General features: G+C 46.5%; 2 protein-coding genes across 2 annotated transcripts; one reads left to right on the top strand and one right to left on the bottom strand.

The window, feature by feature from the left end:
- Nucleotides 1–3,120: 3,120 nt before the first annotated feature.
- Nucleotides 3,121–13,498, bottom strand: LOC122369094 (lysozyme-like). The gene is made up of 4 exons (XM_043343522.1): nt 13,477–13,498; nt 4,476–4,683; nt 3,802–3,998; nt 3,121–3,452 (listed from the first exon to the last, which is right to left on the bottom strand). Exons 2-4 carry the CDS (start codon nt 4,560–4,562, stop codon nt 3,308–3,310), a joined length of 429 nt encoding a protein of 142 aa, XP_043199457.1. The 5' UTR covers nt 4,563–4,683; nt 13,477–13,498; the 3' UTR covers nt 3,121–3,307.
- On the top strand, nt 6,435–7,306 carry LOC122369100 (lysozyme 3-like). Its single transcript, XM_043343528.1, has 2 exons — nt 6,435–6,656; nt 6,993–7,306. The coding sequence occupies exons 1-2, from the start codon at nt 6,499–6,501 to the stop codon at nt 7,135–7,137; spliced, it is 303 nt and encodes a 100-aa protein (XP_043199463.1). The 5' UTR covers nt 6,435–6,498; the 3' UTR covers nt 7,138–7,306.
- Nucleotides 13,499–14,486: the final 988 nt, after the last annotated feature.

Raw genomic sequence — 14,486 nt, 5'->3', positions numbered from 1 at the left:
CCACTGGAGACATGAATGAGAAACACAATCTCTCGTCCAAGTTGGAGACTAGGGGCAGCCACTAGATGAATTAACATTTCAGTAAGATATGCCTTTTGTACGATGTGTGATCTAAAGATGCAGTTCATTCGCCTAGCTTGATAAACATTCAAAAGAAGGCAGCTTAGTTATTCACAGCTCCAGGGAAAATGTGTCACTCGCCGCCCTGCAGGAAACTTCACGGCAGCACAGGAAACTAACTCGCCCGGCTTATCACGCATGTATCAGCGCTGGAATTTGATCGTGGCAATAAAAAGATAATTTAGGATGTTTCAACGTTGAAAATAATTCCAAATACACCACAGTTACGAGTTTATCGAGTAACAAAACACTTCAATGCCCATGAGACCAATCCAACTTTCCCGAGTTGACCGCTATTCTTCGCTCACCTCGCTGCAGTTTCCTGTTGGGCGGCGGCGGCTGCCACATGACTCTCGGCTCGGCCGGACACCGGTACTGAAGTCGAGTCCCGTCTGCCCCGTCGCGACCGCTGGTCTCGCCTCGCGCGCGACGCGCCGACACCTTTCTGTCGCTGGATCCGCCGCCCGCCGCCGCCCGACGCCGCCCCCGCTGACCCTCCTCCAGCGGCCCCGACCGCCATTTTGTTGGCAGCCAGTGCAGGGGTGCTAGACCCGTTCTAACATAGCTCACTTCTACATAAAACAAAATATGATAGAATTTGTCTGTTTTCTCTATATGTCGTCAAGAGACATATGAGACTCAAAAGCAGGACTGGGACGCCACCCTTTGCCCTTTTCAGCCCCCGTATTGATCCCGGCTGGGGTCGGTCGGCAAAAGGTGTATGTTGCTGGTGCCCGGGGGCACGGCGGCGGCCATGGGCCCGGCTTTACGACAGGTCGCTGAGGACGTGCGTTGCAGACGGGCCGCGGCGGAACAGGGGTGACGAGCTGGCCCGGAAACCGCCCGGACGCCCCCGGACCGGCTCTCTGCGCTCGGCAGCGCGGTCCGACACCGTTCGAATATCACCCCCGGCCGTCCTCAGCCGGAGAGAGCCGCCATTTTGGAATGCCAAGCACGACCTCTGGCTACTGCTGTCTGTCCTTCGCCGCTGCTGCGGGTCGGAGAATAGCCGGTAGTCGCCCCAGACACATAAAACGCGGCTGGCAACAAACGAAACTACTTGGCCGGCGTCTGGTGCAGGAACACAGCAGAGGGAGGTCGGGAGACAGGGTCATTCCTGGCACCCCAGCGGCCAGCGCCTCCCCTATTACACCCCCTCCCCTCACTGGTGGATAGATTAGAGCGACAGGGAGCCCAAATGAGGTTAGACCGGTCATTAAACATTGGTTACTGGCACTCTGATATTCATGAACTGCTGCGAAATATCGATCTGCTGAACGACACTTTTAATTGAACTGGAAGCCGGTGGGAATTGCAATTTCTGTCGCGTTGCAATTCACAGCACACACTAAGTGTGTCTCCCTTCAGGCGTTGCAAATTACTTGTGAAATTGGAACGACTGTTGTTTCGATTTAGCGGTAATTCCATAATGAATAAAACGCACCGAGGATGCCATTCCTCAGCAACCAAAGATTTGTGATTGGAAGCTATCTGAAGCGGCGAAGCCTTTCTTCTTTCATTTAAGGCAGTTTCAACTTCTAGTGTTACCTTTATTTTCAGGTGAACCCTTCATTCCTCCATGTCAAGTTCATCGTAAAATCAATATTCAATTATATCTCTACGCTACTTCGGAAGAGAACCTAACAAAGAACTTGCAGCAAAGCATCAGTGTAACACACTGTCCTGAAAAAATGGTTTACCTGTCTCAAAGTGTGCTGCCATCCATCATTGATACAATTAATGAATACCTGATCAGTAATCTTTATGGCAGATGGAAACATAAATGATACATTTACAAATAAGAAAAGAACGTAGCAGGCAGAAGAAATGCAAAACGCAACTGAATCACGCAACTCTGAAACGTTTCACTGCAATTGAAAACCTTCAGATCTTTCCACCATCCAATGGCATCTTTAACTTGCCTATTGAATTGGCAATTCGTATGTGTCACCGTACGCCATTGAGTATTTCGGTTTACGTGGCAGCGTCTAACAGTTCAGAAGCACACCATTGCTACGGTCACCTCTGCCGCCACCGGTCTGCAGCGCTGGTCGGTTTATGGGACGGCGAGAACGGCAGGCAATCATGTTTTATTGTGTGCACATGTCCGGCTCGTACACAGGCCGCAGCCAGCCGGGACGGCCTGGCGCCGCGCCCGTGGCTGCAGCGCCAGGAGTGCACACTGCACAGAGGACCAACGGGCCAGGGGTGTACGCCTGTAGGGGACCGACAGCGCCAGCGGCACGGGGGTCTGACGGACCAGGGGTGCAAGGGACCGACGAGACCAACGGTACAGGGGACCGACAGGCTAGGGGTGTAAGCCTGTAGGGGGCCGATAGGACCAGCGGCACATGGAGCCGACAGGACCAGTGACGCAGAAGACCGACAGCGGGGGGCCGACAGGACCAACGACATTGGGGAACCATGAAACCAGAGTGAAGGGAACAGATGGAACAGCCAGAGGTTCAAGAGCCATGTCCTCCATGTACCCTGACCAAGGTGCACAGGACAGGACATTTGTCGTCTTGAATCTGGATCAGCTACCTGCATACCTAAGGTACAGGTCTCGCGGGTTTTAGCGGTAGGTTTTGCACCTAGAAAAATTAGTGTACTTCAGGCTATATCTTCGTCGTCTTAACCTTTTAAGTGTTGAAAATGCGATCGACTTGTTGGGTAACAAGCCGGCCATGATCGTGTAAAATGGCTTCATCATAGATCGATTAGTTTCTGAGACTTAACCGGAAATGTAAAAGTGCAAAACCTACCGCTTAATCTCGCTAGAGCGGTACATACTACATACATTCATGAACAGAGGGGCACATCATATTTCTCTTCATTTCTGAATCTGCCTGACGCTCTGTAACGACTGTTCAGCTCCCTTCCGGTTGGTATTTCAGTATATAGTTTTGTCAGTCCCTGTCTGCCACAATCTATGTCGGCATGAATGGGTCATGAAAAGTGACTATACCCGGCCTGAGTGTTGACTCATTTTGCATTGTATTTAGTATTTACCTGATTTTATTGAATTCAATAAGTAGAACAGAACACTCGGTGAGCAAGAACGCATTCAACATGATTCCCGCTATACCATGTGGCTAAATTTGATGTATTTACAAATCACACCGCACACAGCCGAATTGTCATCGGAAACTTGCCACCTGAAGTGGACCAATTTAATGAAACTCGATCAGTTACTGAGACATTTCTCGTAGACTTGCCAGGCCTCGTCACAGTGTTCCGTGTTGATCCCGTAAGGTCCGCAGTGATGAATCCTCGTCTGCTCCTCGCAGCTACAGGGCGGGCCGTGTCCCACGACCTCCTGAATACAGTACCTGTGAAAAGAAATCCCACACACCATGGTATGAGAGCCAGTTGCGCAGCAATTCATTATTGCGGCAAACTAAATTTGAATGCCTACCCGTTTAGGACTTCAATACAAAGCCACGTTGCATAACTTCAACCCTAAAAGTAAGGTATAACATAACATGCATAGGTATAATATCAATCCAAATAAGACGTTACCTTGAAAATCCTGGTCACCTTCATGTTTCTATTTATCTCTTGTTTTGAAGCATTGCTTGACCCACCTAAAGCGCCCCTCGTTAGACCCACTTGGAACCTTGTTCCTAATGTTGCTGGCTGTTCGCAATTCGCATCACGGGCACGACTGGTCCTTCTCACCTGTCGATGTAGTTGTCGAGGGTCTGGTTGGCGCAGGCCCAGTCGACCATACAGTTGTAAAAGTCGCCGCCCGGTGAGCCGGCGTCCAGCCAGTAGTCGTGCGTCATGTCGTAGGGGCCGCAGTAGATGCTCATGAAGCAATAGCGGTACGGGCGCATCTCGCACTCCTCGGCCGGGCCCGGATGGCCGTCCGTGTTCTGTGAACGGAGAGAGGGCGATGCTGTTATAGCGGGTGATCTGGATTCTGACAGAGGCGGACCAGCCTGAGAGGTGCCAGGAGGCTATTAGCTGAGGACTGAGTAGATGGCAGACGATGGGAAGGTCTGATAAGCACGAGGGATGCCCTGTGGGAGCAAGATTCGAGCTTGTAAAGGAGGCAATCCTCAGTCATTGATAGGAATGGACATACGGGAAGGATAAATAAAAGCATGGATTAGATATTGGTAGGAACGTTTCAACAGCACACTGTAAACATACAAATAGTTGTCAGTAAACGTCGCGCACACGCTGCTGAAAACATCACATCTAGACACAATTGTTGCTTGCTTTCAAAAATAACTTACCTATCAGAAATTGCAATCGAGTTTTACTTCTGTAGGTTAAACAACGAATGTATGTATATCAACAATGTCATCACAGTTGGGAGGCTAGGACTAGAAGCAGACGCTACTCACCGCACAAATACACTCCCTGCATTTTTCATCGATGACATTTGACAGCACACATTGCTGACAAAGTAGAAGGAGCAGCGCTAGAAGCATAGTGACGAAGGCAGTGAAGTGCAGCGCACGAGGTCACCGAAGCAGACAGTTGAAGTCACCGGTGGAATGGAAAGTTGTCGCAGGTGCAGCGGACAGTTGCCGGTCGTGGAGAACACAGTTGCTGGCGGTGGAGCGGACTGTTGGAGCCACATTTCTACAGAGGTGCAATTTATAACAGTGCGAAGTACTGTCACATGTGGTCAAGTCGCACGCGATTTGGCATTGCGACATCCAATGCCTAGCGCTCAGGACAATGTCTGTTGCAACGGTTTGTCGCGACGCAAATACGGATACTGAATGTGCTTCTCGAAACTACGGCCTGTGTTTCAAACCAAATGACGTTTGACGAATAACATAATTACGAGCGAGCGAGCGCAGCGAGCAAAGCGAAGTCTTTTCAATATAAGGGAAAAATCTCAGTATGAGCGGCCCGGCCCGGCCCGGCCCGGCACGGCACGGCCTGTAACGCTTTTGAGAGGCTTATATCTCAGCAACCGCTGGACCGATTGGCCTGCGGTCTTTTTTGCTAGGGAGCCCCATCCCTTTTACCCCATAATTGACTACTTTTGATACATCTCAGTGACCGTCGTGGCACGTGCCACGTGAAAAGTCAAGGGTGTTCAAGTAGTTTTGCAAAAGTAATGATTTTGAGAGGCCCATATCTCAGCAGCGGCTTGAGCAATTGTCTTGCGGTAATTTTTATAGGGTAGCTGCATCTCTTCTACCAAAGGTCGGATACTCTTGATCTATGTGAGTGACTCACACTGCATGTGCAAAATACAAAAAGAAGAGGTGCCAAATTTGTTCCCATTTCAATAACTCGGTAATTACTGGGGCGATTTCGTTGAAACTTGGCATACAGGTAGGCACCCACCAGGCAATGCATTCCCATTTGTTGCGATTAGGGTGCTACTGCACGTGCGCACGTGTAGGGGGCGTTTCCAGATCTCGAGAACGGCTGGGCCGATTGCGCTCAAATTTGGTACACGGTTGGGGACCGGTTAGTAGGGTGCCGTGCAAAAGTCATTTTGGACCCGTTTGCACGTGCGCACGTGCAGAATGCCGCTTCCAGATCTCAGGAACGGCTGGGCCGATTGCGTTCAAATTTGGCACACCGCTAGCGACCGGTTAGAAGGGTGCTTTCCACAAGCCTGTTGGAAGTACCCTCTCGCCCTTCCCCACGTGTAGGGCTCACTATCTCGCTCGCTCGCTCTTCGCCCAAAAGGCGTTTTACTGGTATCATAAATAGCATGGATACCCAAAAACATGAATAGCATAAGGTGTCGCAAGAGGAGATGGTGTTTAATTAATGCAAACTTTCAAAACAGATACTCGGCTTACAGCTAAAAAACAATGTTTCAAATTTTATGAGTAGCGACTTGTCAAAGACTCTACGACACTTAGGTGTGACTTCTCCACATAAGATAATGAATTATTCATGGGCACCTGCAGCATTTTTGTGAAGTTATCTAGGCTACATTTCCATATCTTTGTTTTTATCCGTTTATCCGAGAGTATTCGGTATCCAACCAAAGATCAGGATGCATTTACTCGTTTTGGGGTGAAAATAATCATTTTCAGGAAGCCTTAGTGGTAGACCTAGCCCGCCGTAGGTACTCGACTCAGAACTCACAAAGAGTAGGCATAGTTACTTCCTTTAAATATGCAAGATAAAGTTACATATAATAAAATGAGCTTCCAACTAAACTAGTGTCAAACTTCAAAACTGATTCCGAATCCTCAAACAATTAACAGACTTCAGTAGCCAAAAACCACCAACTTATGAAGTCACACAGACATAAAACCCACGATACAAGTGTTTTTTTCTGTAATAAAATCGGTCACATTGTTTCTCAATTCGACACCCACCCGCATCCGCCAATATTGCGCAGCTATAGGAGCGATAGGCAGTCCGGGTAACGCCGAGGACTGCCGTATGCGGGACCGGGGCGACTGTTTCCAGTGGACCTACTGCGGCCCTTACGACATGGCCGAGATCTACTGGTGGGACGCCGGAGCGCCCGGAGGACAGTTCTACGACTGTATGGCCGACTGGGCGTGCGCCAACCAGACCCTCGACAACTACATCGACAAGTGAGCACTCGCTGTCCCAGGTCGGATAACATCAACGCAAAGTCATTCATTTTAAATCGGTGCGATACCCGACCATCCTCTAAAAGAAAAGAATCAGCCAGCAATTTTTTAAACGTTTTAATGCATAACTAATAGTCATGAGGCCAATTTTTATAGGCTGTAATCATTTTGTAAATGTTTAACTGCACGCCTATTTACATCTTTTCAAACCGCTGTCTTTCTTAACTCCCTTTAGGCTGCATATATCTAATTTCAATCTACTCTATGAAAAGACAGACATGGTAAATACGTCAATCGCCTTTCTGTTCACTTAAATGACATGCTCACCCGACCCAGGTACTGCACGAAGGACTTTGTGGGCCACGACCCGCCCTGCAGCTGTGAAGAGCAGGCCAGGATTCATCACTGTGGACCACTCGGCATCAACACGGAACACTGCGACGAGGCCTGGCAAGTCTACGAGAAATGTCTCAATAACTGACCGTGAAGCCTGGCATCAGTTGCAGAATGTGTATTTCATTGTTGTTGGATTATTGTCCTAATGTGCGCTTATACATCTGCACTGCATCCGTGTACTGGCTATACACCTATGTCCAAAGTAAGTGATCTGTGCGAATTGATGTGACGGTGAATACACAAATGGGAGTGGAGCATAAACATTTTCATTATCTTATACAGGTCTCGGCCCTAGGCGAGTCCACACGGAAAAAAATATTTACTCCCCTAGGTGGGGTTCTGACGTCCCAAATACAGTACCTATATTAGAGTAGATATTCGCCCTATTTTGGAGTTCTATCCATAACTCTCTAAAACTATCAAAAGGCGATTTATTACTCTCTTGGTGTTTTGAAACTCCCTTGTAAAACGCAATTGAAACTCCCTTTTAGGGAGTGAAAAATAATAGGGAGTAGTGGAACCTAAGAGGAGTAATAAAACTCCTTATTAACTACTCCTTATTCCGGAGTTATGGTCGCAAAAGGGAGTTTCACTACTCCTGTTCTGCAAGTGAAACTCCTCTAAATTTGTCTGTGGAGTAATGTCACACCGAAAACGAGACATGCTAAGTGGTTCCAAAACTCCCAAAAAGGTACTCATCCCAAATACAGTACTTATATTAGAGTAGATAAAGTTAACATTCTGGAGTTTTCCAAAAAGGGTGTGATGTCACCCCAAATATACGGGTTGAGTCACTCCTAATTTTGGGCAGGACGCACATTGCACAAGCCCCAACTGACATAATCAGAGCATTTCCAGCTGGAATTTTAACAAATATGGATCATTTATACCGTTATCATTGCAAAAAAAGTTACTATGATGCTATGACGTGACGTGTGTTGTGAGGCTGAAATAAGAACCAGTCTCTTCCTATTTCTTTCGCGCATTGGAGACACAGTTTAGCTATAGTGTAATAAATAACCAGCAGACGAAAAAAAAAATATCGAGCATATCCAACAAAAACACTGGATTATAAACAATATTTCTTCTGTATTCTCGTCAACCAAATCATGCATGTAACAGCAGATTTAGCACAAGATGGCCAGGAGCCACAAGGATTTGCCACTGGGTTTACAGAAAATCTGCAGCAGCATCCAGTATCATCCAGTATAGCAGCGTCCAGCAAGTACAGCAATGGTGAACGAAGCAGCTATCATAGATGTTAACCCTCGCCCTGGCAGGGGGGGGGGTCGATGCGACCCCACCCCCCTAAGGGTTTTCAAAGATAGCGTAAAAACGGCGGCGCGCAGCGCCGCCAAATTTGGCACTGCCTATGGGGCAACCTTTTTACATAAGACCTGAAAATTTCAGGTCCGGGTGACCTTGGGTCAAGTCACCAGGTCAGGATAACCGGTACAAGGTCATGGTCAAATTTCAATTTGTTTATGCACCTGTCCAACTCACAGTTTTGGACTGATTTCCTTCAAACTTTCAGGATGTACTAAGTTCACCGAGTTGTATAGCATATTGTTCGAGTTTTTATGTCACTGACCTGAGGTCAGTTAGAGGTCATTACGTCGTAATGTTAAGCCTATGGGAAAATATTCAATTCGGAAAATATTGAAGATATCCGCTTCGTTCTATCACTTTTGTGCTTTGAAACCACAGTACTTAACATTATGTCACTTGGTGCTTCTTTGTTTGGTGTACTTATCCAAGGGTCAGGTCAAATGAGGTCAACTGAGGTCAAATGACGTTTGTGCCGATAACTTGTCACATAATAAAGATAAAGCTTTCAAAATGGTACCATTCTGTTTCTCTTGAACAGCCGAGTCGAATGATATGCAACATTAAGCATTTCGACCATTCTTAAGACTTGTTGTACTTAGGTTGTGCTTAGTATTTCAAGTACACCTAAGCAAGCAAAAAAAGTACATCGTTCGACGCGCCTTGACGTGCTGAGTTCACTGGTGCTTTTGTTTTTGTTCTATCTTAATTAGATAAAAAGTTAGAAGCGAAAAACTTTTGACCTGTTTTAGCGTTGCACAGGGGTGAGAACTCCAGGGGGCCCACCTACCTACCAAATTTGGTGTTTCTAGGTGCCATAGGAGGCATTAATGTTGCATATCATTCTACTCGGCTGTTCAAGAGGAACAGAATGGTACCATTTTGAAAGCTTTATCTTTATTATGTGACAAGTTATCGGCACAAACGTCATTTGACCTCAGTTGACCTCATTTGACCCGACCCGTGTTATGAAAAATGACCTGCCAGGGTGAGGGTTAAAAAATGAACACATTTTTATGCAGAAACAATTGAGATGTGAGACTCTCCATAACACAATAACGCGGTCATAGGGGTGTAATTCGGCTCTCGGGTCATCTAGCGACACGCGGTAAACGGCACTTCGATAGTCAAAAATAATGAAGAAAATAATCCTGTCATTTTTAGATCATGTCAAAGATCAGGTCACCAGAGGTCATCAAAGGTCAAATTTTGCCTCTTTCAATTGTTTAAAGTTTTTGAAAACCGACGCATAACTTGGGAACCAAAAAGAGCCACAGCACCGCGAAAAGGCGCGTTCGATAGCCATTTTTAACGCTCTTTCGTAATGTGTCCTCAGATGTGACCTCAGGTCAACAGTTTAGCCTCTAGAGAGAAAAAAGAACTCCACAAATAACCGTTTTACGAAAATAATAGTGTATTTCTGTAATCACCTTTGACTCAATAGAGTCGCGACATTGCTGTTGGCAGCATCATATTCCTCTTGTCGAAACGCATTGAATGAACTATAATTTGACCTTGAGGGGTAATTTTGAAAATTTTACTTAAGGTCAAGGTCATGACTTGACCGGAAAAGGTCATGCTGCATATCGGTCGATTCTTTTCGTCAAGCTGAACACATCTGAGGTTTTTTACCGCTCTAGCATGTCTCTCAATCGATGTTATAGACTTAGAGAGTGTTTAGAACGACGTTTTCTCCCATTCACTTATAATGGAGATTGCGCAAAATTGCCCTGGCATTAGGTCATCGATATGAAAGTTCTGAGATATAGGTATATTTTATAGATTCGTTTACTTTTATCAATCGCCGAAAATTGCAATATAATCATTCAGTCGGTGTAGCTACTACGAGCATTCTTTCTGCGGTGAGGTCACTTGAAGTGGCCTGGTGACCTGACCTTTGGCGACCTGGGTCTGAAACTTTAACAACATTTGTGGGAAAAGATGCATGAGCAGGTGTGCCAAAGAAGACGGTGGCTCCACGCAGCCATTTGTGAGCTATCTGCGAAAACCACAGGGGGGGGGGGGGGGGAGGTGTCCGAACGCTCTCCCCGGTCAGGGCGAGTTAAAATCGGTATTAGTCGCTGCATCTCGCGACGGCACACATGCTCGTTTTTTTCCGCGAGCCTCTAGCTCAAGTTGGAAAGAAATGGGAAAGGGATTCGCCCCTCGACCTGGGTGCATGCAGAAAACCGGTAGGTCCGGGGACGGTTAAGGTTATACAATATACACACTGTGGCTCAGCATCCATGCACAGTGTGCATTGCACACACTGTCTCCGTTAGGGTTGTGCTGGATGAATAGACAACCACGCGTTGGACACTATTCGTTTATCCAACGTATTCCTCGTCGTGGAACGGGCTTCCGAGCGTGCTTGCCAACCATGCTTGCCAGCATTATCTGCAATGGAAAATGTTCCGTTGTGACTAAAAAAGACAATATTTTAAGTCTGCATAGGTGGGGTCAATGGGTTTCTGAGAAACTTTGTCTAGGAGCTAGGGACATTCCCAACATCCGATGAAATTTGATGCAATTATTAGGTCACTGCATTGGGCGAGGAGTGATGTTTGCTCTGCTCTGCGCTCAACCTTTGCAATTGATAACTTGAGCTTTTTAACATTTCCGTATAACATTTTATATAACTAACATTTCCATAAACATTTCAATTCCGGAATTCACGCTTGAGTGCATTTGTCTTTTGATGTGGCGGGTAATTTTCGGAAAATAATTGAGATAGGCCTATTCTAATTAAGCAATATATATACATACACTTATTTTTTCATATGCCTTCATTAAAACCAGTTTCATTGTTTAACCCTCGCCGGCACAAGGGGGGGGGGGCAGGTTTTTCGCAAATAACTCGCGCAAAAAGCGGCTGATCGCGACGACACTTTCAGTACCCTCGTGTTAATCAATTTTACACCTACCCTGATAATTTCATGACACTGACCCAAATGACCTTTGACCTGTGGCCTATTTTCCAAGACCATGTTTGGCCAGAATCGCGATTCGGCGCGGCTCGCATTACCAGCGCGTTTGCAGTCTTTTCGTGATTTCAAGCGTTCAAATATGTGATATGATGTTGGTCTCATGGATTAGGATGGGTGTCAAGGTCACCTGAAGGTCAGGTCAGGTCATTGACCTTTGGTGACCTCGGTTAAAAACCATTTGAACATTTACAAAGTAGTTTTCGTGCCTTCGTAACATGTTACGAGGCTGTCAGAGGCGGTTGACACCTACTACAAATACCCGGCAGCACCCTTACTGGTTGACCTGACCTGACCTGGCCTACATGCATAAAGACATCATCTGTGATCAAAACCAACATGATATTCGTGATCAGCGCCCCGAAAAAAAACAGCAGCCACCCTTTACGATGTTCTTGCAGGTCCCGATTTTCCCGACCTTTGGGTCATTGACCTGACCTAGAAGGTCAACCGATGACCTAGGACCTCAAAATTGGGTATCATCGGCTTCCTCTTGTCAAGGGCAACACGCTCGTTTTTTCCGCGAAGCTCTAGCTCGATCAGGGGCCAAACGCCAGGGAGGTCGTACCCCCCTTGTGCCGTCGAAGGACGCAAAATGGCCTGTGCCGGCGAGGGTTATATATAATCCAGAATTGGAGGATCAAAAGCATGCGATAGCATGCTTTTGCATCCGGAAATTCCCATTGGTGGGTCGCTGAAGAAAAGTTCGGCCAAGCCTGTTTGTCAGTATGTGAGTGAGTATGTGAGTGAGTATGTGAGTTTGTCCAAGCCTTTTTGGACCTGGAGTCAAAATGGGTGGACCGATCGGGACCAACGTGGTACCGTTCGACTCGTCTCCGGCGAGGTAAACTTTTGGTACTGGCCTCGGTTCGCTCAGTGCTTCGTGGCACATGCTATTCCGCTTCAAAGTTTCGGTGACACGAAATTTTTTGTCAAGGCTACAGGTCAACCCGAGGTCACGGACAAAGCCACACTGGCGGGACACATCGGTAACACCTTGAACCAGTTTCCAGGGGGGTCACCGTCTGCGAGGGGTGCAGGCTGCACGTGCTGGGGGCGGAAAACCGTTTTGACGTGAGGTCCTCTGGCTCAAAGAAATTTTGAGCTATCAACCTCAAAATCGGTTCAATGGTAGTCTCAGGCAAGGCCTCCAAAATAGTGCACATTTGGTTGAGCTAAACTCTGTGGTGCATGAGCTATGCACGTGCAAGCCGATTGCACCCCTTCGTGCGTTGCCACGCCTGCAGGGTAAACGGCCGCTCTAACTGGTTCAAAACTTGCAGGTCATAAGAAGAATACATTGAGTCGTAACATTCCGGCGAGATAATATCCCAGGGGTGCAAGCTGCGCGTGCGGGGGGCGGATAACGGTTTTGACTAGGGATCCTCTGATCCCGGGAAACGTCGATCTAGCGACACAAAAGTCGGTACACTGATAGAACTAGACACACGCTACATGATGTTATGAAAATGACTGCACTGGGGTGCCTGGGACATGAACTATGCACGTGCAGTTAATTCATACCATACTGTAGGAAGATATCCGCACCAATCTCACGTGCTTCGAAGCATTTTTGGGATGTTTCGTTTGGTTTCAGGTTCAGTCCAAGCTCAGTCTGGGGGCCTGTTCCAGCGCCTCCAGAAACCTCCAGAAAGCTCCAGAAAGCTCTAGAATCCTCCAGAGAGCGTTCCAGCGCCTCCAGAAAGCTCCAGAAAGCTCTCGCCAAAGCTCCAGAAACCTCCAGTAGCCTCCAGAGAGTTGAGAGGTCCAAATTTCTCTGGAGGCTCTGGTCTACAATTATGGTGCACATGTGACAATCACGAATGTAAACAAAGGACATTTGACTGATTATTTTACAACTTGAATGTAAAGAAAATTACATTGCTATAATTTTATTTATCTTTTTAACTAAAATTGAAAACAAATTTTGCCTTTCAAGAGAGAACAATCGTCATTCTTTTGGTATCTATGACGCCAATCTCCAGAAATCTCCAGATTGCGTTCCAGCGCCTCCAGTAAAACCTCTGGTAGAGCCTCCAGTCAAGAATTTCTTCTGGAGGCGCTGGAACAGGCCCTGGGTTTCGGTGGTTTGGCCCGGTGTGTGCCCTCAGTACCGTTCCTCCAATTCTGGCCCAAGGCAACGCAAGAGCGCTGCCGGCATCTAGTATCACACGGGGCCGGTAAAATGTTTCATTCAGGACCGAGGGATTTGTTGAGTTTTCCGCACGAGACCGAAGGTCGAGGGCGGAAAATTCAACAAAGCCCGAGGTCCTGAATGAAACATTCCGGCCCAAGTGTGATATTTATTTTAGCATATGCCGTTTAATTTCCATATTTAAGCTTCTTTAACAATTTTACATTCTTGAAAGAAGTGGAAAAACCAAGACCGAATATCAAGAACTAAAAAATGTACAGATTCCCTGACCAAGATAATAAACCAAGCCGACTCATCCTTGTGTCTGGCTGTGAGTTGGATTTCTATCAAACCAAGAACATCTACTTCAATCTATGTCATATGAGAAGCTAGAGTAACGTTCGTTTTCAATATTAGAGAAGAGTGGAAGGTATACCTACAATCCTGTGAAGTGAGTGCTTGGTTTTCTACCCATGTCAATATGAATAAAGTTTTTACTGATCAATGTGAAATGCGTTTTTTTTTTGTCAATTCATTACACTTGTAAAGGGCATGAAATTGGCGCTACAGTAGGTGATTAATTAATCTGTCAGTACATTAAGATTTAAAATATTATCTTATTGAAAACCAACATTTACAATCTCTTCAATAATTCAAAGCGACCAAATGCAACACGTCAGTTAACGTTAGATTTATATCAGTAAGTTAAGCTCTTTTCCAGCGCCTTCCTCCGCCTCAGGAAATGCTTCAAAAGTTCGCTGGTAAAATGTTTTGCCCATGGGCCGAAACCGTTGCTCAATTGACTTCAACATTATGCGGTTTAATCCAAAAAGCTTTTACCGCACGCACGCGCTAATGCTAAAGACATACTCCGGCATATGCTAAAAGTATAAATTACCTTATGAAAAGGCTACACTGAATATGGGGCATGGATCATGCAGCACAGATAACGAATGACATTCAGGTACTCAGATTATTTTTCAAAGAAAG

This window comes from Amphibalanus amphitrite, unplaced genomic scaffold (genome assembly GCF_019059575.1).
Source record: "Amphibalanus amphitrite isolate SeventyFive unplaced genomic scaffold, NRLGWU_Aamphi_draft 000033F_arrow, whole genome shotgun sequence".
In the NCBI taxonomy this organism is placed as follows: Eukaryota; Metazoa; Arthropoda; class Thecostraca; order Balanomorpha; family Balanidae; genus Amphibalanus; species Amphibalanus amphitrite.
Note: the sequence above shows the minus strand (reverse complement) of the source record. Positions and strands in the feature narration are given on the sequence as shown.

Coding starts and splice junctions, on each gene's coding strand:
- LOC122369100 (XM_043343528.1), top strand. CDS start 6,499: ATGCGGGACCGGGGCGACTGTTTCCAGTGGACCTACTGCGGCCCTTAC. Junction 6,657..6,992: donor CTCGACAACTACATCGACAA/GTGAGCACTCGC, acceptor CACCCGACCCAG/GTACTGCACGAAGGACTTTG.
- LOC122369094 (XM_043343522.1), bottom strand. CDS start 4,562: ATGCTTCTAGCGCTGCTCCTTCTACTTTGTCAGCAATGTGTGCTGTCA. Junction 3,999..4,475: donor GCAGGGAGTGTATTTGTGCG/GTGAGTAGCGTC, acceptor CTCCGTTCACAG/AACACGGACGGCCATCCGGG. Junction 3,453..3,801: donor CTCGACAACTACATCGACAG/GTGAGAAGGACC, acceptor TTCTTTTCACAG/GTACTGTATTCAGGAGGTCG.